General features: G+C 41.7%; 1 protein-coding gene across 6 annotated transcripts; it reads left to right on the top strand.

Annotated features, from left to right (window-relative positions):
* Positions 1–1,454: 1,454 nt before the first annotated feature.
* On the top strand, positions 1,455–24,790 carry ZNF318 (zinc finger protein 318). 6 transcript variants are annotated; one of them, XR_462530.3, is made up of 11 exons: positions 1,459–2,108; positions 3,156–3,307; positions 8,587–9,205; positions 10,567–11,985; positions 13,994–14,093; positions 14,978–15,309; positions 17,077–17,283; positions 17,745–17,844; positions 19,928–20,046; positions 20,454–24,421; positions 24,539–24,790. XR_462530.3 is itself a non-coding variant. In XM_007483962.3 (10 exons), the coding sequence occupies exons 1-10, from the start codon at positions 1,608–1,610 to the stop codon at positions 23,628–23,630; spliced, it is 6,456 nt and encodes a 2,151-aa protein (XP_007484024.1). In that variant the 5' UTR covers positions 1,455–1,607; the 3' UTR covers positions 23,631–24,790. The 6 variants fall into 6 exon arrangements, 5 of the variants coding, with proteins under 5 accessions (XP_007484024.1, XP_007484023.1, XP_007484022.1 ...); XM_007483962.3 differs by having other exon boundaries at positions 1,455–2,108; positions 14,978–15,039; positions 20,454–24,790; XM_007483961.3 differs by having other exon boundaries at positions 1,456–2,108; positions 14,978–15,132; positions 20,454–24,790.
* Positions 24,791–26,228: the final 1,438 nt, after the last annotated feature.

The raw sequence follows: 26,228 nt of genomic DNA, 5'->3' as shown, positions 1-26,228 counted from the left end.
CTTCATCTGTAAAACGAGGTTAGAACTACATGCCTCTTTGAGGTTCTTTGAAATTCTAATCTTCGAATTCTAAATCAAGGGTTCGACCTGGGGGACTATGAACTTGCTTTTAAAAAATATTTCAGTAACTGTATCTCTTTTTTTTTTTTAAAGAAAGTTAAAAAATATACTTTAATTTTCACTCAGACTTCTTCAGTTCTCTCTGAAAGTAGATAGCATTTTTCATCATGGGTTCTTTGAAATTGTTTCAGATCATTGTATTGATCAGACTACCTAAATCTTTCACAGTTGATCATCCTTACAATATTGATGTTACTGTGCATAATAAACTAAACTCTTGGTTCTGCCCACTTCACTCTACATGAGTTCATATAGGTCATACCAGCTTTTTCTGAAAACATCTTCCTTGTCTTATAGCACAATAATATTCCATCACAATCATACATGTTTGTTCAGCCATTACTCAATTGATGGGCATCTCTTCAATTTCTAATTCTTTGCCACATCAAAAAGAGCTGTTATATTTTTGTACAAACAAGTCCCTTTCCTTTTTCTTTGATCTCTATGGAATATAGGTTAGTAGGGTCATAGCTGGGTCAAATGTTATGCACAGTTTTATAGTCCCTTGGGCACAGTTCCAAATTGCCCTCCAGAATATTTGGAGCAGTTCACACCTCCACCAACAGTATATTAGTATTCCAATTTTTCCACATTCCCTTTATTGATAACTATATTCCGATATAATTGTTTTCCTTGATAATCCTATGTGTTTTATTTTTCTGTTTTAAAAACATTGAGAAGAGGTCCATAGGATTCACTAGAATGTAAAAAAAAAAAAGGTTAAAAGTTCCTGCCTTAAATCTATGATTCCATGAAAATGATCTTCCAATTTCACTTAATCAAATTTTAATATTAAAATTTTATATTTTTAAAAGCACAAAATAATTAAGTTTTTTTAAAATCATTTATTCTGGGGTGAGCCTACTGTGTGCAAAGAACTACAGTGTCAGACACGAGAGATTTCATGATTTTCCTCCCCACCTTTTTTTGGCCCCTGGGGATGAATTCGAGGACCACCCAGTGGGGAGGGCGTGGGCGGCCCTCTCCCTGACGCCCAGCCCCACCCATTTCTCTCTTCCCTTTCCTCCTTTTCCCCAGCCCCGCCCCTTTTAGCACCGTCCCCAGCCCCTCAAGCCTGGGACTTGGGGGCGTAAAAGTCACGTGGTCCAGAAAGGCGGGGCGAGCGGTCGCCATCTTGCTCGGGTAGAAGGAGGATCTTGTCTGAGGCGCTCGCGTCAGCTCTCCACTTTCAGTCCCGCCTCCCGCTTTTTCTCCCTCCTCCCGCTCCGCTGCTCCCGCCCCCCACTGATCCCCGCAGAGACGCGGGTGGGAGGGAAAGAAAAGAGGAAGGAGGCGTGTCGCGGGCTCGCCCCAACGACCCGGCGGCGCGCGAGGCCGGCCCCCCGCGGGGGCCCCCGAGGCGGCGGCGGCGGCGGCGGCGGCGGCGGGGGTGAGCGCGCGGCGGCGCTGGTTTCCAGGGCACCGCGGAGTCGGAGCGGTCTCGGCCTCCCTCTCGGGGCCGGGCCCGTGCCGCCCTCGCTGGCGCCATGTACCGCAGCAGCGGCCGCTCCTCGGTCTCCTCGCATCGGCCTAAGGAGAGCGGCGGCGTCGGCGTCGGCGGCGGCGGCTCCCGCAACAGCCGCAGCGCCGGCTCCTCCTCCTCCTCTACCGGGCCGGTACGCCGCGCTTCCCCGCCGCCTGTCTCCTCCTCCTCCTCGGCCTCTTCCCGGCCCCCGTGCCGCCGGCCCCGCTCCCCTTCGGGCCACCGCGGCCGCCACTCCCCGTCCCCGCCGCCGCACTCTGTCCGCGGCCGCCGGCGCGGTTCTCCGTCTCCTCCGTGGAGCCGACGCGGGTCCCCGAGCCCGCCGCGGGGCCGCCGGGGCTCTCCGTCCCCGCCTCGCTCTCGCCGGGCCTCGCCTTCTCCGACCCGGCCCCGACGCCTGTTCCCGTCGGGCTCCGGCGGCTTCCGCGGCAGCAGCCGCTCGTGCTCCCGCTCCGACTTCGCCCGGGACGGCCGCGGAGACCATCCGGGTGACAGCGGCAGCCGGGTAATCCACCCCGGGGCCCCGCTGCCCCCGGTCTGGGGTCCAGAACAGGGAGGACCCTCATGCTCTCGGGAGCCGCTCAGAACCTCCCTGGCCTGACCCAGGCACAGCCAGTGTAGACTCCCTTCCGGGCCTAGCTGGTCCCTAGAAAGCGTTTCCGTATAACGGGGTCTTCCCTGAGGGATAACGGGAATCGGGACTAATAATCGAGGAGTCCTTTTGGTGATGGAGCAGTGTGTTTTCCCAGGCTCTGGGTGAGATTTGTGGGAAAACTTGACCCCACCCCCACTCCCTGTTTTCTTTTCCCCCCATAAACTACCTTTCGTATTACTTGTCTATTGGCCTGGGTAATGGCAGTGAGTGCAGTGGTAGACTTCTGAGCAGTCCTTCCTTGGAGACCTGCGGCACTGCAGTCTTTTGGGGCTTCAGCTGCCTCCTGAGGTTTGGGAAAGACAGCTCTTGTCATGGCAGCCTTCTCTGCGGAAAAGGAGTTAGAGTGGTATTCCTCCGAGCTCGAGCCTGTTTTTTCTGAAATGAAATTAGTCCTATTCAAAGGGGGAAATGGGAGTAGAAAAGATGTGAGATGAAAGAATTTTATTTAGCCTGGGCTATTTAGCATTATCTTTTTATCTCCTCTTCTCCCCTCCCCCCTGCTTTTTGTTCTGATTGCTGAGCAGTAGGCTTTTATTTTGAGAGATCTCTTGAATCCCAATGGTAGGGATTTCTACTTCCTTGAGTGGTTCTGTGAGATACTGTAGATGTGAATGGGCTGTTTTTTTCTGTCATCATAGCTGAGTAAGAATCATGGGAGAGGAAAAGGGGAGACAGTTTGGGAAGGAGCTAAATCATACCTTCAAGGAAGTGTTCTTGAACGTTGAAATTGAACAACATGGGGAATTGTTTCTTACCCTGGAAATGGGAAAACAATTTTTTGTATCCTCAATTTTGTCTCTTCTCTTTTTTCTAACCTCTGTGATCCCATAATGAATACCTCTGTTAAAATTAAAGGAACTACCCTTGACCACTAGCTGCTGTGTTTTGTCCCTGCAGAGGAGATCTCCTGGACTTCGTTCTGAATCATCAGTGGAACAAAGCTTGCGAATCACTGTTGGCAATGACCGATTTTGCCTTGGCTCACCTGACCCCCGGAGGCTTAATGATCGATTAGGGTCTCCAGTGGATAACCTGGGTGACATAGACAGGTAGGATTCTTCTAAAACTAGGGGTTATTGCAGTGGCTTGTCATTGTAGACTGGCTCTTAATTACTGAAGTTCTTGTGTTTGAAGTTTTGGGTATTGGCACTGAAATTGTGGACCCATGTCCAGTACAGAGTGTAACAGAGGAAAAGGCCTTGAGGGTTGGAAGGCCTCCAAGAAGGAAGGACATAAAGACAATGCTGCCAGATGAAATCTGTGTGGGTAAAAAATTGGAAGGGGGAAAGTTGATTTAATATGATCAGTCAATAAAATCAGGAAGGGATTGGATAATGGAAATAAACAAGCCCTTTTTCAACAAATCCTGGAATTCTGAACTAAAGTTCCCTTAAAAAGTTTTTGGACTTACTGTTTAGGCTGAGAATATAGATTCATAAGAGGTTAAATTAATGAATAAAAAGATCAAGCACGTTTAAAGGGAAATTAGATGTTGAGTTCGATGCTAAAATCAGAATCTATGCTAGCTGTTCGTCAGTCCATTGATTATTATTATTTAGACAGAGATATCATTGGGCATGAATGGTCTGGCCTATTAAGATATTAAGCTCTAACATTGCTGCTATTAAATATTTTATTTAAAAAAACTTAACATTGAACAACAATTTAAATAAACTAGCTTTGCATTTAAATTAATTTTATTGAAGAAATAACTTTTTTTGTTTTTCTATTTGAATTCTTTGTGCCTTTATTCTCATTAATTTTTCCTAATGTAATCATTGTGTGCAGTCCACTCTTTTGGTTCTGTCTCTTAAACTTTTCCTTATTTAGGCCTGTATAGGCCTTTGCAGATTTCTTTTTATTTCAAATGCTTTTTGCTCTTAATTGCATTGCATTATTCCATTTCGTCAACATGACACCCTTTAGCCATTCCTTTACTTTTGAAACATTTAGGTTGTTGTTTAATTACATGTAATTCTACTGTGAAAATCTTTGAACAGATAGCTTTTGTTTTTTTAATAACACTTTCAGGGTATATCTCCAACTGTGGAATTACTGGGACAAAGAGAAAGAGTATGGTGATTTTTGTAACTTTTATCGTGTACTTTGTTTCTCTCCAAAAAGATTCTGTAAGTTTGCAGTTTCTTTAGCACTGAGTGTGCCTGTTTCTCCACAGCCCTGTTGATATTGAATCTTAATGTTTTTAATTATTCTTGGCAATGTGATGGGTATGAAGTGGTACCTCAGAGTTGTTTTAATTTGCATTTCTTTGACTTTTAATGGGATTGAACAATTTTTAAAACTGTTAACAATGTATTTCTTATTTTTAAATCCTTTGGCCATGTATCTTTTGTGGATAGTTAATGTGCTTGGTTATATGAAAATAAATTTTTATAACATAACTAAAAAGAAGATAGCATATTGAGGAAAATGTATATTAAAATATCAGATAAGAACTTGACGTCTTAATTATATAAGGAATTATACTGAAACTATTAGGTGTTGAAAAGAGATTAATATATTTTGGAGAGAACTATATTTAAACTTGGCATTGGCTCCCAAGCCTGCAGGAAAAGGGCTGCAATTATGCAAGGAAAGAAACCATTTTGGAGTTTGCTTTTCCCAGTTTCCCTCAAATTATATAAACTTGAGAGTTTCAACAATGTCAGTTTTGGTCCATTCCCAGGACATTATGGGAAGTAAATAAATTGTTTGACAATAAGCACGTATGAATTTGCTCTCAAATGGAGACTATATCTATACATTAATGCATTGAGGATATGAAGGTGGGAGGAGGGCATTAGACATAAATGTGAAGTAAGCATGAGAGAAACATAATTGCTCCAAATAGCACTTATCTGGAAGCACCACTTAACAGTGGGCCAAGTAAAATGAGGGAAGATAACATACATAGTTTGATAGCTTTAAAGCCCATGGTCTGGAGTCATGGCTTCAACATTTATGAGTAAACCATGCATCAAAGACATTCTACCCAGCTGCTTCTGTTTCAGGAAGTGAGCAGTCAGCTGAGGTAAATTGGATGGGAGGTGATTCTCCTCTGTACTGTGCTTTGGAGGTTGATTTGCATGTTTTCCATTGTTCACTAGAATATCACCCTTCAATTATAATGTACTAATCTATGTTTTTTAAAATAAATGAATGTGGTTCTGCTTTTTAGAGAAAGGTGAAAAGGCTCTTCTCTATCCTTTTCTATGCCCTACCCCACTCATTTTTTTAGACAGTTATGACTCTTCATGTTCAATTTGTGTAAGTTATTGCTCCTTGAGACTATTTACTAAATCTTGTTATAATCTTTGGAATATCCTTTAATAGTAAGCCCAGTTTTAAGCTAGTGGTGACAGTGAGAGAAGCTATCCCCCCCCCCTTTACCACCCCTATCCCACCCCCCAGCTCTTGCATATAAGTGAATTATTTACAGATAGCTTGGAATTCCCTTCTTATACTCAACGTTCTCAACAAATATCATCAGTCTACCAGTATTAAGTCCTACAATGTACTAGGAATACAAAAGAGAAAATTCCTATTCTCAAAGAGGTTATGCTCTATTGGAGGAGATAACATGTACATATGAAAGTACATACAAAATAAATATAGGGTAGTTAAGGAGAGTACTGACTGGGGAGATCAGGAAAGGTTTTTGTTTTGTTTTTTAATAAAAGGTGATGTTTGAACTTTACTCTGAAGGAAGTAAAAAATTTTGAGAGTTGGGAGTGAAGGGGGAAGCATTCCAGGCATAGAGGATGGCCAGTGCAAAGATGTGGAAATTGGAGAAAGAGTGCATTGTGTGGAATAGAGAGAAGGTGAGTGTAACTGTATAGTAATGCAAAGAGGTTTGGAAAGGAGAGTACTTATAAGAGAGATGCAGGCCAGGTTGTGAAAGGTTATGAATTTCACATCAGGATAGTTCACCTGGATGGTCATTTCTATGCTGCCAAGTTCATTTCTGATTAGGATAACAACTTCTTCTTGACTCTTGACATGTGTGCTCTAATTGGTTGTGTGGAAAAATTGGAAAGACTATAAGCCAGGTTGTGTTAGGTGAATGAGTGTGTATTGACTATGGGAGAACCAGTGTAGTTAGGACAGGAATTCTCTGCTGTCATGGTACTCTCCCAATGCAACTTCCAGTCAGAACTTATTTTAGTACCGCTCATACTTAAATTTCATTCTCCTCCTTCAAAATAGATTAGGGCCAGTACTTTTTGCCATATATTTGCCAGCTATAAAAGCCTTGGAGAAAGGAATTTCTCAAGACTCTCATAGGGAATCAATAGTAAAGAATGTGGACTCTTAACTAGACCATTTTTCTAACAGCCAGACCCAGCCAAACCTTGCAAAAGGTACCCTTTCCAGGATTAGGCCTGTTAAAGAATTTTTAGGACTTTCTGAGACTTTATGATTATTGTCTTCCCCTGAGGTTACTTGACTCTTTGAGCCTTGGTTGGGAAAGGAGACTTGTTAGTTTCTGAAAAATCTAATTTTGGTATGTGTATTCATTTAACATTTTCTTTCTTCTAGTATCTCTGAGATCTTATGTCTGAACTCAGACATCTTGGGAATTGACAGTATTTCTCTATCTAGATTGACAGTACTTGATCCTGACACTCTTCCAAGAAATAGCTTCCTTTACCACTGAAGATCTTCAGGTGAAGGCTGGATGTCCCTTTCTTGCAGAAGAGATTGCTATTTAGGTGTGGATTAGACTAAAGGACTTCTGAAATTCCTTCCAACTCTGACTTTCTCTAATTTGATTAGACATCAAATCTACATTAGTTGGTAGTTGCATAGCACTATCATGTATCTTGGGTCTGACTAGGTTCTAGCCTTGGCAGCACAAATGGATTTGTTAAATCCACTAGTTCTGTTCTTAAGTAGTATGACTAGAAAATGTCCTTGTTCTTTTTTACCAATATTCTCTCCTAGTAGCAGGTGTGTTGAGGCACTCAAATCTTGGCTATACAAGCATTCTTCTTCTTCTTTTTTTTTTTTAAACCCTTACCTTCCGTCTTGGAATCAATACTGTGTATTGGTTCTAAGACAGAAGAAAGGTAAGGGATAGGCAATGGGTGTTAAGTAATTTGCTCAGAGTCACACAGCTGGGAAGTGTCTGAGGCCAGATTTGAACCCAGGACCTCCCATCTCTAGGCCTGGCTCTCAAAAGCATTCTACTTCTTTAAAATATACTATAATTGATCATTCTTGAAACATTCATATACTGTGCTGTCATATATATACTACACTGAGATTTGTAATATCTCTCCAACACAGGGAAAAAGTAGTAATAGGAACATTTCTTCCCTGCCTGTTTTATTTTCAGCCTCTTTTGGAAATATAAACTTTATCCTGGAGAGCTTGTCCATAGGGTTATTGATAAATGCTATTCAAGTATCTACTGAAGAAGTCATGCTTACTAAAAACAAAATTGGTAGCTCTAGGGTTTTCTTTTGGTTTTAAAGCAAGCAGAAATAAAAAACAACTACAATAAGAAAGGAATTTATCAAAACAAAAGAAAGGCAACTCCTAAGAACTATAGATGGCATCAGTAATGATCATTCTAACTTTAGGACATTGTCCCTTTGGATCAGAGTAAGAGGTAAGCACTTTACTTTTTGTATGGGGTTTTTTTTAATAGAGATTTCTAAAGAATGCCTTTATATTTGTTTCTTACCTCAAAAGACTTTTCCTTTCTTTAAATATAAGCTGCCATTGAACATTTGTCCTAACCTGATTAATGCTATTGAAAGCTTGTAGTGGTGTGACATTTAGGGCATTTGACATTGGGGAAAGAATACTTTATGTAATGAGTACTTTCTGGAATTCTTAGAATAGGTTAGAATGGTTACCTTTCCTTTGTACCCAGAAGTAGGATTAAAAACAGGACAGAGGTTTAATCTAGTTTCTATTTCTTCTATATACCTGAAAATAACTTACCTTTTTTACTTCTTTGAGATAAAAATGTGATGAGCCAGAATATTACTTAATCTGTCCTCACCTGCTTTATAGGTATTCAAATAGGGCAAGAGAAAGCTGACAGGAGAGGCCAGAGGATCTTTGGAACTTGAAGGCCAGGAGTATGATATATAATGTTCCTGGAAAAGTCGTGTTGACGCCAATGGAAATCACTGACTAGCTCATTTTCTTTGAAATGGCTATTCCATGGCATCAGATATGTGTTCTTATCTGTTTTTGACCTTCTCATCATATTATATTCTCTTTTAGAATGCCCTGAGTAGTTCCAGATTAATCTCTTCTATCCTTATTGTCTTGAAATCCATTTTATCCAGTGATTCCTCTCTGTTTTCTTCAGGGATGACCTGGCTGATGGTCCTATCTTCACACATAGTTCCCAGTGCTCTCGGGGCCTTGAGCGCTACACCACTCGGGAAGAAGGGCCTCTTAGCCCTTTTCTGGGGCGGCTGGATGAGGACTACAGGACAAGAGAGGCCTTCCTCCATAGGTCTGACTATAACCCCCATGTTAGCCGTCATGATGATCTCCTTCGAGACAGAGACAAACTCAAAGTCTCCTACTCTGTTCGATCTGAGGAAAGAAGCCGGGAAGCCAAACGATCCCGATATGATGACAGTGAGAAGATACATAGTTTGGGTGGGGACCACCCTAACTATGCTTCAGGTGCTCGAAACTACCGCCAACGAAGGCATAGCCCAAGCTCTCGGTTCATGGACCCTGAGTTCAGGGAATTGGACCTTGCTAGGAGAAAACGGGAGGAAGAGGAAGAGCGAAACAGAAGCATGGGTCAGGATCTAGTGGGGGTAGATAGCAGCAGCAGCAGCAGTTGTACCATCTCTGGAGTATCAGGGTCAGAGCCAGGATATACAGTGCATCGACCAGAGGATGTACCTATGATGCCCAAGAAGTCCATTCTGAAGAAGCGAGTAGAAGTGGTTGTGGAGCCTTCTCTGCAGGTCTGAATCCCATTTTTCTTTTTCATCTGCCCAGTCCCTCCTTTCCCCTGAGCCAGTCTGGGTACATTTTTATTTATTGTTAAATTTTGTTTTTGATACAGTTTTGAGTACTTTCCTAAAGGACTCACCTGAGCTCCTTTTGCTGTGTTGGTAATACTGTTTAACCAAAGTGTGTAGTGATAGATGCAAAGGTTTTCTTAAATAGGAAGTGTTCTGTCCAGGTCACTCCTAGGAATTTGTGGTGTTAATAATAGTACATCAGTAATTAAGGATCTAGCTCTTTCTGTCTGTAAGAGGGCCTCCAAGTAGTTGATGTTGGAGAGAACTAACAGGGTCCTGTTAGATCTGCAAGACAGGGTATAGTCCTATGGGTGTAGAACCAATCTATTCATTGTGTTCCCCCCATACACACCTAAGGATAATTTTTTTAATCTATATCTACTTTTTCCAATTGACTCAGTAAGAACAAATGCATTTCATATTTTGTTTTCTTATTTTGTTGTCATTCTTGATCCATGAACTCCAAACACGAACATTTTATTATACAAAGAACATAAAGAGAATTGTATATGAAACCTAGAATTCTCTTTCATATAGTTGATTCTTTTAAAAGGATGTAATTTAACACATTTATTTCAAAGCTGTTCTGATTGTGTTTCCTGCCTTCTGTTCTCCTCTGTATTTTAAGTGTTTCAATGACCTCTTGTCTTGCTTCTTTTTGTTTTTGTTTTTGTTTTTGTTTTTTTCTTGGAAGGAGGCTATCTGGCTAGGCTATCTGGCTAACCTTGCTTTCTCTGATAAATTCCATCCTTCCCTCCACCCTCTAATCCATTAAAAAGAGAAGGGAAAAAATGGCTTTTTAGTGCCTACTGTGTGCCAGATATTGTGCTATGCACTTTATAACTTGTTAAAAAAAATAACTCCTTTGTAGTAATAAACATAGTCAAAGGAAACAGATTCATACATTTTCCTTGTCTGACTATATTTCATTCTTTACCTCTATAATCATGCTTAGTTACTGCAATGATCAGAGTTCTTAAGAGTCACTCCAGGGGGCAGCTGGGTGGCTCAGTGGATTGAGAGCCAGGCCTAGAGACAGAGGTCCTAAGTTCAAATCAGGCCTCAGACCCTTCCTATTTGTGTGACCTTGGGCAAGTCACTTAATCCCCATTGCCTAGCCCTTACCACTCTTTTGTCTTGGAACCAATACACAGTATTGATTCTAAGACAGAAGGTAAGGGTTAAAAAAAGTCTCTCCAAATTGCTTTATTTTACAGTGTTGTAGTTGAACAAATGCATTTTAAATAGGATCCTGCCTTGGGTTTTCTTGAGGGCTAAAGTAATGATATTTGTCTTTGCAGATGGAGAGTTTTTCTAGCAGTACCAATTCTAGTCAAGAACTTCCTCTCATCTCTGGCCACCCATCTCTTCCCCCAAGCAGTGCTACAGTCCCTTTTGCTTCAGAGGTTGAAAACAACAAAGGAGCCCTGACAGAGACTGCATTGAAGGAACCCCAAGAATCCTATCAGTGGGGTCCCCTTTCTGGACTCCCTAAGGATACTAGCCCCCTCAGAGAGAAGTTTGGGAGTTTTCTAAGCCACAAGGAGAAAATAGATGGGAAGGTTGAGTCTGGTGAGCGGCACACAGATTTTTTGTTGCCTCATGAGAGAGCCAGCCAGGATGGCAGTGGCTTTTCTCGAATTCTGGGTATGTTGGCAGAGCCTACCAGTGCCCAAGAAAAGAGACGACGTAGCTTTCCAGACATAGAGGATGAGGAAAAGTTTCTCTATGGGAATGAAGAAGAGGACTTGAAGCCAGAATTCCCACCAAAGTCACTTGGAGGCCTTGGTAGTGAAGCCCGGAGAGAGAGAGCAAACTCCTCTCCCTCCCCATCATCAGCTCTGAAATTGGAAGGGCGAGATGAAACCAATCCAGAATATGCGAAAATCCATAACTTGCTGAAGACCATAGGGCTGGATATTGGGGTGGCAGAGATCAGCAAATTGGCTGTGCGCACCCAGGAACGACTCCATGGAAAGAAATTTCCCTCACATTCCTCACTTGATCGACGTTCAGTTGATCGGCGTTCTTTATCTGATCGAAGTTCTTCAGACTCACACAGACTGGAAAGCAGGGAGGCACGGCGGAGTGATACTCGGTCCCCTGAGATGTCTAGACCACATATGGCTTCTCCTGTGGATCCTTATCTGAGGGCAAAGAACAGCCCTCCATTCCTCAAGTCTGACCATTCCATGAGTCAGATCCCAGGACCAGAAGTGGCCAACAGTGGGCCCCGGGCATCTGCCATCAGATGTCTGATTCCCTCAGCCCCAGCTCCCCCCATTAGACTCCCACATTGCACTTCCTCTGTGACTCAATTTCAGATTCCCACTAATACACAGTTCTCTGCGGCTCAGATTCCACCAGACTACCAGACACCTCCTATCCCTCCTTCTACTTACGATGCCTATAGACATTACATGGCATATGCAGTCTCTGCTTGGCCCATGTATCCTTCCCCCCAACAACCTAGCCATCCACTGACTGATCCTCACAGACTCATACCTGTCACTAAGCAGGTCACCCCTAGCCGCCCCAACCTTCGTGTGATCCCCACCATACCCCCTGCTGAATCCAAGAGGGAAGAATCAATGTTAGTTCCCATCCCTGTCATCAACAACTCCAACAAGGTGCCTGTTCGATTACCCATTCCACCACTTATGAGATACAATCCAGAAAAGATCTCAGATGAGAAGAACCGGGCTTCACAGAAGCAGAAGGTGAAGATTAGCCTTGTAGAATCTTGTGAACTTGAGTCCTTTGTTTTAGGCCATGACAGGCAGCTCAGCACCAAATTTGTTTTTATTTTGTTATGGGGATGGGAGCTGTGGTTGGGTACTGGTTTCTTCAGGTGCTGCAAGAATTGTAATCCTCTCCCATGTAAGTAGGCCTTTCTCCCCAGATTTCCTCATATGTTGCTCCTTAGGGTGATTCTGTGAGCAGTCCTTCCCGTGTGTGATTCTGGGTCCAACCTTAGGAGGACAGTTGTCTTTTTGGCCGCCTTTCTAACTTTCTTGTCCAAAGCCAAGGTCTCTTCGTGTTGTTGAGCTTTTGTGGTATTAAATATAAGATATTTTGGAGTGGAGGTGGGAAGTCTTAAATAGTTTTGGCTCTATCGGAGGTTTTCTGGCCAAGGGGGTGGGCAGTAGTTAGTTATCAATCTTTATCCTTCATTCTAGTGAAATTTTTACAGTGATCATAGGAAATAGATGTGGCTTGGGAACATATATGTTTCCAACTGTTTCTGCTTTTTCCAGCTGTCCTTACAGGGACAAGTATGAGAAATGATGGCCTCATAATGGTACCTCATAATTTGGGTAGCTCTTTAAAATTTGCAAAGCACTTTCACTTACATTCTTATTTGGTAATGACTCTTTGGGTTGTCAGTCTGTGAGAAGAGAATTGAAAAAGATGTAAAACATCAGGTAATTTGAAGCCACAGAAAGAAACTTTTAGCATTTTGTTTTAGGGGGTGGGTTGTTTTGGGGGTTTTTTGGCTTATTTATTTTTCTTGGGGAGAAGAGAGGGAATTAGAGATTATAAATGTTTAGGGCATGTGAAATATGCAACACTATAGATCTAAAATAATTTAGTAATATATGTTTATATAATATGTACTGATTTTTAAAATTTTTTGCATATTTTGAGATATGGAGACTTTAGAGAAAGAACAGAAAAAAAAGTGTTTTTATTTTTCCCTTCTTGTTTTCCTAGGCCTTTACATCTCTATGCTACTGTAAGCTAGTTGGAGACAGCTAGGTGGTGGAATAGTGGGTAGAGCACTAGATTTGGAGTTAGAAAATCAGGATGTCCAAATTTGGTCTCAGACACTATCTGTGTGACTGTTCCAAATCACTTATACCTCTCTCAGCCTCAGTTTTATGGGTAAAACAGAAATAATAATAACTTAAGATCTTAATATTATTGGGATCAAACAAGATGTTTGTAAAGTGCTTTGCAATACTCAAATAGCTATATATATTGTAACAGTTAAAATTTAGGGGAGATGGGGATACTGAGACAGGTGAGGCAGGTAGACATTAGTTTCTCTCTGCAAGGAGTATTATATTTTTTAGAGGTTTATTAAAGGTTAAAGATTAAAGAATATACAAGTAAGAAACATGTGCCTAGGCCAGAGGCCTAGACAAAATAACCTCACATCACGCTACAATATGTGTGTCATTTAGCTATGTTCTTCTCTTGAAATGGAGGCTGGTGGTTTCTATGAATACAGAACCAAAAAAAATTCAGAGCCAATTTTTAGTGACTGATTCTTTTCCCACAGTCCTTTTCATAAGCCTTAGACTTGGGGCCAATGAACTTTAAGGACTGTACTGTATTCTTTGAAATTTAGAAATCATTCAAAACCAATGGTCTATTCTCATGTCCCAGAAACAGCATCTGCCATTCCCTTCAAGTGAAATTTTATTAAATCTAACCTCCTAACTTAGAAAAGATACTTACTGAGAGTAATCTAGTACTTTCTCAAATAATGTAGCTAATTGATAGACAGCATGAGTTCTGGGGAGAGGAAGGAAGGGAGAGGTTTGAGTTTTTTCTGAATACGTTATTAGAACAGAAATTGATTCAGAGATGAGCTCATAGATATTGGGATGTCTTTGAGATTATCCAAGTGTGAGAGTTTTTGGGGAAGGGATGCTAGTAATATAGTTGGAATTTGTTGCTGAAAGTGAGAGGAAAAGTACCATACCCTTATGTACCCTACAGGTTATAGAAGAGAGGGAAAAACTGAGGAGTGACCGGGATGCACGGCAGAAGAAGATGTACTATCTCAGGACTGAGCTGGATCGGCTTCATAAGCAGCAAGGTATTGCTCCTTGCCCTAGAATGAAGCTGTTTCTGTTACCCCAGGTTGAGGAGGAAAGCTAATTGGAAAGCATTTAGGAAGAGTCTAAGATGATGGATTTATTGCCCATGGGGCCTGAGCTATACAGTCATTACTTACTCTACTGCTTTGGAAATTTGAATTCCTAGCCACTTAGGAGAGGTAGGGCCTCTTGCTCTAATATCAGTATTGAGTACTGGGATCTGACAGTCTCATTGTTGGAGTGGTGTGGGAGAAGAGTGGGTACGAGTTTCAGTGAAATTTTAACGATCCCTTTCTGGGTGTTGAATAAGTAATTGAGTAAGAGTGGAGGAGGCTCATTGTTAACCTCTGTAAGAACCAGTCACATATGAGTGAAAAATATTCCTGAGTGGTTGGAAAAGAAGGCTGTTTTGTAGACCTCAAAAATGCAGTGTGCAAGGAAGAGAATCAGTTTTATGATTGAGTCCATTTGGACTTGGAAAGCTAAAATGGGCCTCTTGAATTAAGTTAAATGAGTTATCAGCTAGAAAACATTTTCTGGTTTAAAGAAAGACCCATTTAACTATCCTTTTTCAGCCCATCAAGTCTCAGGAAGAGTTCCAAGTTGAATTATCATCAATCATCTTCAACAGCATCATCAAATGTAGTTGTGGAATAGAAAAAGGCTGCCAGAGATTGCATAGCCCCTTCATCTGCCTCTAGTTAGGCTTTACTTAAATAAACAGGTCAAAAAAAAGAGAGCCTGTGCTCTTAAAAACCTTGGGGAAATAATTCTACAACTTGTTCTAGTAGTTTGTTGGTTTTTTTTTCTCATTGTAGTTGAAATAATAGTTTATACTCTTAACTAATTTACCATGTGATGCTTTCTACTACCATCTCACCAGGGGAGATGCTCCGTAAGAAACGACGGGAGAAAGATGGCCACAAAGACCCACTCCTGGTGGAGGTGAGCCGACTGCAGGACAACATCATGAAGGACATGGCAGAGCTGCGGCGTGAGGCAGAGGCAGCAGAAAAGAAACAGTCTGAGCTGGACAAGGTGGCTCAGATCCTGGGGATCAACATCTTTGATAAAACCCAAAAGCCTTCTAATGATAGCAAAGAGTCGTCAGAGAAGTCTGGGAAGGCTGAGAAATCCAAGAGCCCAGAAAAAGTGTCTCCATCCTCTAACAACTCTTCCTCCTCCTCCTCTTCCTCCTCCTCTTCCTCTAGCAAGGTAATGTCTGATCTCAGATATTGATGAGGAGGAGAGAGTCTTGGGGCTCATCAGGCCTAATCATCTGTAGGTCATCTAGGTCAGGGCCTGGCAGAGCAGGGCATGTGTGTGCTTTTCAAATACAATTACTTGTGTGTTATCAGCTTATTTAGGGGTTGGTTATTTCACTAAAACTTACTGGAGTTGATAAGTGTTTTCTTGGCATGTGGTACTTCTTTGAGAAAGAAGCATCTGTCTAGAGGTGGTATGGTCTCTGATAGAGATGGGAACAGTGCACAGAAAATTTATATGGCTTACATTCTGGGCCAGGTGAGATGGCAGACTTTTTCCCTTTTAACAGAGTACTTTCTGAACTGATTCTTTAGGATTAGTGTTGCTTATTTTTCTTGAATGAACTTTTTTGGATTCACCTACAGAATAGATTCCCGGATTTCTACTGACAGTTTTCTGTTCTCTGGGTCTTTTATGACTAATTAGAAAAATTTTTTTTTGGTCTGAGTTGTTACTCTGGACTGTAAAGACAGGAAAAACTATATGTGATCTTGTCCAGAGCCTACTACCCAAATGACTCAGGCCCTATATAAATTTGTTTTGTGCTTGTGTAACCCAGGAGGAATGAGTTTTACTTTCCTTATGTCCTTTTAGCATAGTTCTCTTCATCAACTAAATGCAGTTGTTGTGATTCCTGTTGCACAAGTCATTGAGTGTAGGTGCTCTGAAGGGAAAAAAGTCCTGAGGTTTTGGTCCTTTGTAGTTGACTGGCACATGGATTAGGATTATTGTCTTCCTTAGATCCTGAGAAGCTCTGTCATCTTGATTTGCATTAGAGCCTGTAAATTCTCAGTCTGAATTGGCAGAAACATGAATAGACCTGGTACTTCTGAACTGATCTTGCAGTCTAATTTTCCTCTTCCTAGTAAGAAACTACTTCTGCCGTGTCCCTACACTTTTTACTTGCTATTTCTCCTCTATTTAACCTAGTATACTGAATAAAAGTTAGAGTTCTTAGTAGAGTGACTCATGTGCAGTGGCAAAAGTACTCAGAATTTGCCTTTGAATCTTTACCACTTGCCCTATCTATGACCTCATAGTGCCCACTTTGCAGTAGGCCTCCCACATCACAAATTATATCTCTGTACCCTCTCACCCCATTCCACTTCCCATTTCTTTAGTGCTTTGCTTCACAACTAGCTGAAAGTATTTTAATGTGTCAGTAAAATTAGTTTATGAAGGAAGATTTAATGGGTTACCCTGAGAGGTAGCATTTCAAAAGAAAATACAGATTAAACTAATGGAATGGAGCTCTAATGATAGAATTTCTATTTTTAGAGCTAGAGATGCTTTCCCAGAACTTGAAGGTAAACATCTCTTTTACCTGCATAATGCTTAAGCCTTCTCTTAGGCTTCCCAAACCAAAGTGTGGCTGTGGGGAAGACTGCTATACTTTTTAAGACATATTCTTTTGGTGCATTTTATTTTAGCTACTGCTGTTATTTGGTTTTCATGGTGAGATGAAACTGAAGTCACAGTGACTTTGTCTTAGATCTAGGCTTCTCTAGGTTCCCTCCTCTTTTCTGAAGGCCTAGCCAGTGGATAGAGCTTGTTATCCTGGAGATATAGTCATGTGGACCCTACTAAATGTGAAGTGGGGATATTTTCTTTTAACTGACCCTAGCATGGCTGGGGTTATTAATGGCCTTTTTTTCTAAGAGGGCAGGAGTTGTTAAGCTCTGAGCTCTTATTATTTGAAACTTTTTTTACTTGTAGGAATCAAAATCGAATAATGAGAAGTCTCATGCCAAGAGCCCCAAGCCCACAGATACTTCATCCCAGCCCTTGGCTAAGCAGTCTTCTCAGCTGGCTACTGTGTATGAATATTATGATGCTGGGAACCACTGGTGCAGAGATTGCAACACCATTTGTGGGACCATGTTTGATTTCTTTACTCACATGCATAAGAAGAAACATAGACAGGTAGGTGTCCTGGCCTCTTCTTTCTTCCTTCCCTTCCCCTCACTCTGTACCTCCTTCCACATCTCACACTCTGTTTGACAAGTGAAAAGTTCTCATGTGGGCAGGAGCCCTAATCCAAAGAGCCAAGCAACCCCTTCGAAGGAGACATCATCCCCAGGGGTTCAGTCCAGGGATCCTGGCTGTACCTAGACACCATAACAAGTGTAAGTGGAGCTTTTGTCTCTTGATTCCTTGAGTACCTGATTTTTTTTGAGTTTTACTTCATCCATTGCTGGCTGCTTGCTCTAACATTTGTTTACCTTTTTCACAGGTGATTTCCGTTTTAACCATTTGGCAGATGGGGAGGGTGGGAGGGTTGCTGGGGTCTGTGGCCTCAGGTGGGAAAGAAAATGACAGAGAGGAAAGGTGTATCCTTGAGTTATTAGTGCTATTGTGTGAGCACCTCTGCCTCTTGCAAATAGACACTGGATCCCTACAACAGACCTTGGGCTTCGAAGATCCAGAGTGAGGCCAAGCAAGATAACACCAAGCGCGCTGATAAAATAACAGTCCCTGCCAAAGGTATGTTCCCTTCTTTACCTACCTCATTTTTTTAGTTAGTTGGCAGAGGATTCCTTGGGCTCTGATGCTTAGGGGCAGCAGCAAAGGATAGAAGAAGAGTGAGTGGTGTCCTCATGATCAAGGCCAGAGCTTTAGGTTATTGGCTTAGTTTTTATTCTCTTATTGATAATTTTTTTAAAATTTGAAATTCAATGAACTAAGAAAAATCAGAGCCAAGAGATAATTAATTTGAATGGCTTTTGCTTCTTAAAAGAACCCAAAAGGATCTAGATTAGTTGTTAGGAGAGTGAAGTACTTAAGAGTAATGGGAAAAATAAGTTTCTTTATTCTTGATTTTCTCTAGTTGAAAAGTAATCAATATTTGCCATAGTGTGGACCTGATGAGTAGGCAAATTATTGACTGACATATGAGTAGTTCTAGTCTGACTGTCTTTTTTGAAGCTTGGTTGGGTAGTTGAGATTCCAAGAGCATTAGCAACAGAATTATCAATCAGTGGACTATGAATTATTAGCTTTCTGAGAACTCATCAGTAAATAATGGCATCCATATAATTGAGTAGGTGACAAAGCTAGTTGTTTTGGTTTTCTTGCATGTGAGATGGGTTTTAGAATCTTATTGTTCTTTGTCTTTGTTTAGAAGGAGAGAGTGATAATGTCCAAGGAGTTTGAACAAGTCTTAGGATGAGGCTAGTAGGGTAGGTAGGGAGTGGTTAAAAGAATGTCTTCCATTCTTCTTAAACACAAGGCAAGGAAACTTGAAAGCATCTCCTTAGAGGTTTTGCTTTTACCTAATCTGTTGGTTTTTTTTTTTTAATCCAAGTCAATAGAATGATCATGGATTCTTGTTCAAGATTTCTTATTGTTGGCATATAAGCCTCTATCACTTTGTTCTTGTAAGAATGACAGTTGGACAATGAGAGATAAAGGGAAGCATGAAGTGTGAGAAGGGGCTTTTTGCTGTAAGGTTTCCTGAGTGTAGGGTGCTGCTGGCATTTGCTGGTGACAGTTGGCTGCTGTAAAATCTGAAGGAGAGTGTGTGGGTTTGTAGCTGTCCATTGTTTAATGAGTTAGTTAGAATTCTATATGTATATGGTTTATAGGTTGATATAAGAAGATTTAGGTAGTTTTTAGGTAGTTCTAGGGTAGATAGTTAAATCTCTTTTCTATCTTTCTGTCTTTACTATTTTTTCTCAATTAAAACAAAAATTTGTTAAACTGCTTTATCTTTCTCAAGCTCCTAATTTTACTTAAAAGGGCCTGCATTAAAAATATTTTAGGTAGTACTAGGGTAGATAGTTAAATCTCTCTCTCTCCCCTATCTTTCTGTCTTTACTATTTTTTCTCAATTAAAACAAAAATTTGTTAAACTTCTCTCCTATCTTTCTCAAGCTACTAATTTTACTTAAAAGGTCCTGCATTAAAAGTATTTAGTGAATTTTGCTATCTTAAGGGATTTCTTTAGCCTGTGGAACAGTGTGCCAGGAAATGGAAAGGAGATGGATGACTAAATGAAAAAACAAAACAAAACATTAAATATTTTCTTCATGCAAAGCATTGTGTTAAGCTAGTACAAAAGCAAGTCGATCTTTGACCTAAAAGAGCTTACATTCTAAGATTGGGAGATAACAAACATAGGGTGATACAAACATGTAGCAGCAGGGTGGATGGCAAGGTCCAGGTGTCTACATAGGGTATATGAATTATGGGAGGCCCTATATTCAAGCTTTAAATTTGAAACAGGGGAAAGAACTAGCCATTAAAAAAGCTTTAAGGGAATAAGATTTCTAAATTAATGTAAGTGAGCAGCTATGCTCTATATTGTCTCCTTAAAAAAAATTTTTTTTTATACCTTCTATCTTAGAATTGATACAAGTATTGGTTCCAAGGCAGAAGAGCTAGGAAGTGTCTGAGGTTAGATTAGAACTCAGGACTTCCTGCCTCTAGGCCTGACATTCTATCCACTGAGCCACCTAGCTGTGCCTACTATATTTTCTCAAAAATGGGTAAATGGAATTTCCTTTAGATGATGTCATTATGGGTGCTTGTGCTCATTTCTTTAACTCTTTTTATCTACTTACTCCAGGCTCTGAATTTCTGATTCCCATCACTGGATATTACTGTCAACTCTGTGAGGAATTTTTTGGGGATCCAATTTCTGGAGAACAACATGTGAAGTGTCATCAGCACAATGAGAAGTATAAGGTTGGTTTCTTGAGTAGCATAGTGCCTTGCTCCATTTGTCTTAGTGTCATTTTTTTTCTAACTTCCCTTGGCCATCCCAACTTCACCAACTAATACCCATACAGAATTTCTAAAAAATAGTCATTGTTGCATCTTTACCCAAGTAACATTGGCTGATATGACTGCAGATCAGAGCTTTTTGTTTTTAAAGCTCCACATCAAAAGGGACAACTTCTAGGAAGGTCTCAACCCCCCAAAGACAAAGAGACATTGAGCCTGTCAAGAGAGTATGTACTTCCTTAGAAAGGTAACCTCTGGTTTTCTATACTGGTAATATTATTGTTCAAAACAGTTGTCAAGACCAAGGTTTTTCTCATTTTCCTAGTAACCCAAACTAGTTGTTGAGCCCCTGCCTTTTCTTTTTCCAGAAATATGTGGATGAAAACCCGCTGTATGAGGAACGAAGGAATCTGGATCGTCAGGCAGGTTTGGCTGTGGTCCTAGAGACTGAGCGCCGAAGGCAGAATGAGCTTAAGCGAAAATTGAGTGAGAAGCCAAAGGAGGAAACGGATGAGAAGAAGGCAAAAGTGGTGAAAGAAACAAAGGAAGATGAAGAAAAGCTTTCTGAAGAACTAGACGAACAGCTCTCTGAGACATGGAACTCCCCAGACAAGCTTGAGAACAAGCGAAAGATGATCATAAAACTCCAGCTGAAAGAAGAAACAAAGGAGCCACAGACATCCTCCTCCTTTGGGAAGTTCAGCTGGAAGAAGTCAGAAAAGGATGATGAAAAAACCTCTGGGGTAGCCCCAAGCATCCCTAAAGAAGAGAGTATAGAAACCAACAAGGACAAAGAGGATGGCAAAGCTCAGGCTGGAAAAGTGAAGCCCATTGAGATCAAACTATCTGGGAAAACTGTCATTGCCCACACTAGTCCTTGGATGCCTGTTGTTGCCACCTCTACCCAGGCCAAAATCCGGCCCAATCTTCCTATCCCCACCACAGTGCTACGCAAGTCTGGCTCTGCAACAGTGAGCAAACCTGCACCTCTTAATACTTTCCTGTCCATTAAATCTTCAGGGGCCACTACCAAACCTCTGCCAGTGGTCAAAGAGTCTTCGACTGATCTTCTGCTACCTCCTGATATAATCTCTAAGGCATTTGGTGGGGAAGAGGTGATCTTAAAAAGTTCCCCAGAGGAAAAGACTGTGGTAGCTGAGAAAAATGAGCCAGCTCCCATACCTGAACAGCTATTGCCACCACCTCCCCCACCTCCACCGCCGCCACCACTCCCAGTTACACCTAAGTCAGCTTCTACACCACCTGCCCAAACAACCACTGTGCTGTCTCCGGTCAAGTCAACTCCTACCTTATCCCAGATCTTGACCCCTGGTATAGGGGGATCTAACCTTTTGACCCCAGTCTTGCCATCTTCCATCTTGGCTCCGGTACACCCTACTGCCATCCCTTCAGATGAGGTGGCTCCTGGAGTGAGTGAGAGTGACCATGACCAGGCTCTGCTGTCTGTGCTGGTTCGTCCTCCACCACCACTCTCAGGTGTATTCAGTGAACAGGCCAAAAAACTGGAGAAGCGGAACTCATGCCTAGCCACGGCAAATGCCAAGGATTTATATGATATCTTCTACAGCAGTGGTGGGAAAGGGAATCCAGAAAGCAAGCTGGGCAATAGCACATTGTCCAATGGGGAGAGCAGCAACTACTCTAAAAATGAGAACTCTGATAGTTCTTCCAGTCCTAAGGAGAGTGGTATCTTCCTAAGGGGGATGTCCCAGGACAAGGGTTTGACCAGTGTTCCTTTGGACAGTTGTCTGGCCAAGTCTAATGCAAAGACTATGGAATCTCCAAAACAGCAGACAATTGTAGAACAGAATTTGGGACTAAAGAGTAGAGGTTGCCTACAGCCTCTTACAGGAACGGACTTTGGTACTACTTCTCTGGCAGATGACCAGGTTAAGCCCCAGGAGGAAGTCAACCCAGAGGCAAGTGCTTCAACCATGTTTTCCTCTAGTTCTTATGAGAGTGAGACCAATAGGGACATACGTCTGGAGGGGGAAGCTGACCTCAACTCAGGAGAGCCAGGTCCTCCTGGTGTAGAGGAGCCAGCCCCCCAGATGTCAGACATATTGTGTCCTGCCAACTTGGTTGATACAAAGGATCTTGGAATAGTTGATAGCCAGGCTAAAAGGATTTCAGATCCCTACCTAGCCGAAGAGCATTGTGCAGATGAGGCAGAGGCAGCCACAGAACTGGAAGATGGGAGATTATTACTCTCAGAGGGTGTGGGGAAAGAAAGAATAGGTGACCAGGTTGAGGAGCTCCAGACTTTGTCATCCATAGTACCGAAGGATTCCAAGGAAGACAGCCATGCATGGAAGAAAGAAGCCAAACAGACCAAATTGCTAGGTGAGGTAATGACAGAACCATGTATACAAGCTCTGTCTGCTCTGGAGATCAAAACAGACTCCAAACAGACTCCAGATACTAGATTTATATCCCAGACCCCACAATCAATAGGTGTTCAACATTGTGCCGAAGAATCATCTTTCCAATCCATACTCAAACGAAATATTTATTTAACAAGCTGCCCACAAGTGCAGGCTGTATTAGCTAGTTTTGAGGACTGTCAGGAAGACCAATCCCCTGAGCCAACTGGTAGAACACCTAAGATCAGAGGCTTCAAACCAATGGGGAAAAAGCCAAAGGAAAAGCTGAAGAAAATGGTCTACCAATCAGCTGTTTTGGAAAAGGAGACCAAGAAGCCTGAGAACATAGAGATTCCAAAGGGACAAGAATCAGGATCCTCAGACTTGTCCATTACCTGTACTGAACCAATATTGGCCACAGAAAGCAAACCTATAGGTCTTGAAACTACAGACTTAAAGAAACCTCGTGCCTCAGGCAAGCCATCTGTTTTCTCCAGTGATCCATCAAAACCAGTCCAAGGGTTCTTGTCTGGCCAGTCTAAGAATATACATGTAGGGAGATTTTCGTGTTCCACTCTTTCTGAATTTCGTTTTGTACTTCCTGAAACCACAGAACTTGACTTAGAGATGAAGGATAAACAAAACTCTAAGCCCGGAAATGAGAAGATGCTTACCTCTGATACTTTGAAAACTCAGCCGGAATTGAAAGTTGACACGGACATGGAGGTAGCACATGAGCCCTTAGACCTCCAGGCTGAAGGAATGCTGTCTGTGGATACGGAAAAGACTTTCAAGTTAGAGGCTGAGGGGTCACTAGGACTGGAGTCAGATACCGTCTGCTCTCCAGGCCTTCGGCCTTCTGCCTGCCAGCCAGACCTGGTCAGCATTGTAACGTCGGTCTCTGAGAAGCAGGAAGAGAAGCTTTGTTCTCTACCCTCTGAGCCAAGTGATTTGCCTGAGAGTAGTAGCCTAGATACAAGCACAGAGTTTCAGAGTCCCCACTCTGTGATAGAGACTTTTTCTCAGATGGACAAAGACAGCACTTTGAGTGCTACAGAAATGCCGGCCTTAAGTTATCCTGGAAAGGAATGGGTTATCAGTGCTGCTATAGGCCCTAAGGAAATGTCAACGCAGGAGGAAGGTACAGTTGATGCTACCTAGGACCACACAAAATCTAGTGTTACCAGTGTTAGAGATGGAGAGAAGAGAATGTTCAGAGCCCCATGTAAATAAGTTGTCTTGGCTTCTAGAACTCTGGTATTTTAGAGGGTCCAGGAACTGACTGGTCCTTTATTTTGGAGACACCATGTAATGGTGCATTTATCCTACAATGAATATTGGTTGAAGTTAGAAAACACAACTTCCTTCTCCCTTTCTAAAAAGTACTACACATACCACATCTTCATCTGTACAGATGTTTAAAAAAAGAGAGAATATTTTTTTTCTGTGAATTCTTTTGCCAATTTCTTTTCTCGTACTTTGCCATTAAAACTGGATCTCTATCTGGCTCAATACATGGTGTGTTTTTGGTTGTATTTTGGCTTTGACTCTGACAGTTATTAGATTTGGGGGAAGGAGGGAACTAGGGTCTACTTAAAAAAGTATTTTGCTGTACCCATACCTGGTTCCATTCTGTGGGGATGCTGATGGATCTCCTATTGGGAAATACCATAAAGCTTGCTGATTTGGGAAAACTGTGGATAAATGGAGAATGATGTTTCTTAAGTATTCGGCCTGGGTGACTTTGCCTTTGTGTTGTTTGAAATGAAGTGTGAGTAGTTCATTTTTTTTTCACTGTCTTTCTTGATCTGTGGCATGTTAATCTCCCCAAATCCCTTGACTATTTACCTGTGCTTGAGACCATCCCGTCCACCCACAAACCTGTATGGATTTGGCCTCAGTAAACATGGAAGAAAATCTAGCTGACTCCCTTTTTGGAAGACAACAAATCGGTAAGGCTCATGGCTCGACGCCTGGACCAGACACACTTTGAGGTCACTTACATGATTTTAAATGGCCTTTAATTCATTGTATTGTGATCCAGTAACTTTTTGTGTTAAATCATTTAGCAGCTGATCCTGCACTGAAGAGGCTGAAGACCTGAACCTTATCTTGGGATCAGACTCGGTCCTTGTGCCAGGAACCCTTGTGTGCCCCTCCCTTCACCTCCCATCCTTCCAGGCCTCTTCCACCATAGAGTGGTGTTTTGGGTTGTATATTTTGTTAAAAAAAAAATTAAAGAATTCATGTGTTTGGCTTATACAAGTTTAATTGTTTTATTTTTCATTGTAAATCACCTTGGAATAAATATATTGATCCAACATGTTTCATTCTGGATTTTTGTTTGGAAACCAAATACATCTGAACCGCAAAGGAAATCAGATCCTCAAAATCCCATTGGAAATGACTAGTGAACACAGAAGAAAATCTAGCTAAACTGTTGGGAAACAATTTACTCCCCACCCCCAAAGCCTGACGTTGCTAATCATATTTTCATGGGAACCATTAACAGAATATCCAGATTTTAGTTGAATGATTGACATTTGGGAAGTTTTAGGACAAATATATAGGCTGGTATTGGGCAGTTGCCAGTATTTTCGTTTGGGCAATGCACCGTAGAGATTCCAGGGCCCATGACCCTGGTATGGAGTGCTTCTGGAAACTAGACCTCTTACCTTTGATTTCCTTGATTGCTGCTTTCAACCCTCTTCCCCTATTTGGAACCTGACAAATTGGGTGTCAGGATATCCATTTAATAGGATAATTCATAAGTTACTATATGGGAAAATCTGTTAAGTGAGCATATATAATATATATATCCTACACATACACACATATATATAATATACATATTCTATAAAGACCAGACTGTGCTCCTAGCCTGGGGTGTTTGTTCCATTTGTGGGCCTTTTCTCATTTAAGGAGAATAGGTTCTTCCCCACACCTCCGTGTGGTCTCAAAATCCCAAATATGTGATGGGTAACATCTCTTTTTCAGGGCAATAACAAAAATGGACTGTGATTTCTGACGTTCTTGATTGGTTGTAAATATAGCTGGAACAGAAGCTTTGGGGGTACTTTCTTGGAGCAGAGATAGATCTACCTTAGGAGAAGGAACGGGGTCAGGGATGCTTTCCAGGTGAGGGTAGAGGAGCCCTCAAGAAGAAAGGAGAGTTGTAATTATAAAGTGGAAACTATCTTAAATTGTGCCAGGAGCAACCACCTTAATAGAGTGGCCTGTAAGTTTTTTATGTATACCTTCTGGGATCTCTTATGCCTCAGACCAGGCATAGAAAGAAAAATCCACCAGCCTATAAGGCTCCCCCCTCCCACTCAGCTCCACTCTTAATTCTAGGAGTAGTGTTATATAGTAGAGAAAGCATTGATTTGGGAGCAGAAGATTTGATATCTGCCATGTACGAACTATTTAAGCAAGTCTTTCTGATTCTTTGGCTTCCTTTGTAAAAAGAGGTAGAATTGCTGTAGAATGAAGGGTCCTCAAGAGCAAAGGCTTCTTTGCCTTTGGTCTTTGTGTCTCTAGCACCTGGCACAGAGTAGATGCTTAAAATTTACTTAATTGAAGGGGTTGGACTCAATCTCTAGTGTCCTTTCCATCACAGTCTGTGAAATAATTGAACTGCTTCCATTGTGAAAAATATTATCCCTATGATAGTTTTGTTAGCTTTGAACTTGGAGTCAGGAGTCCTGAATTCCCATCTTAATTATGGATTATGTGTAATCTTGAGCAAGTTACCTGCTT

This window comes from Monodelphis domestica, chromosome 2, assembly GCF_027887165.1.
Source record: "Monodelphis domestica isolate mMonDom1 chromosome 2, mMonDom1.pri, whole genome shotgun sequence".
Lineage (NCBI taxonomy): Eukaryota > Metazoa > Chordata > Mammalia > Didelphimorphia > Didelphidae > Monodelphis > Monodelphis domestica.
The sequence above is the reverse complement of the archived record's forward strand: the minus strand, read 5'-3'. Positions and strand labels throughout refer to the sequence as shown.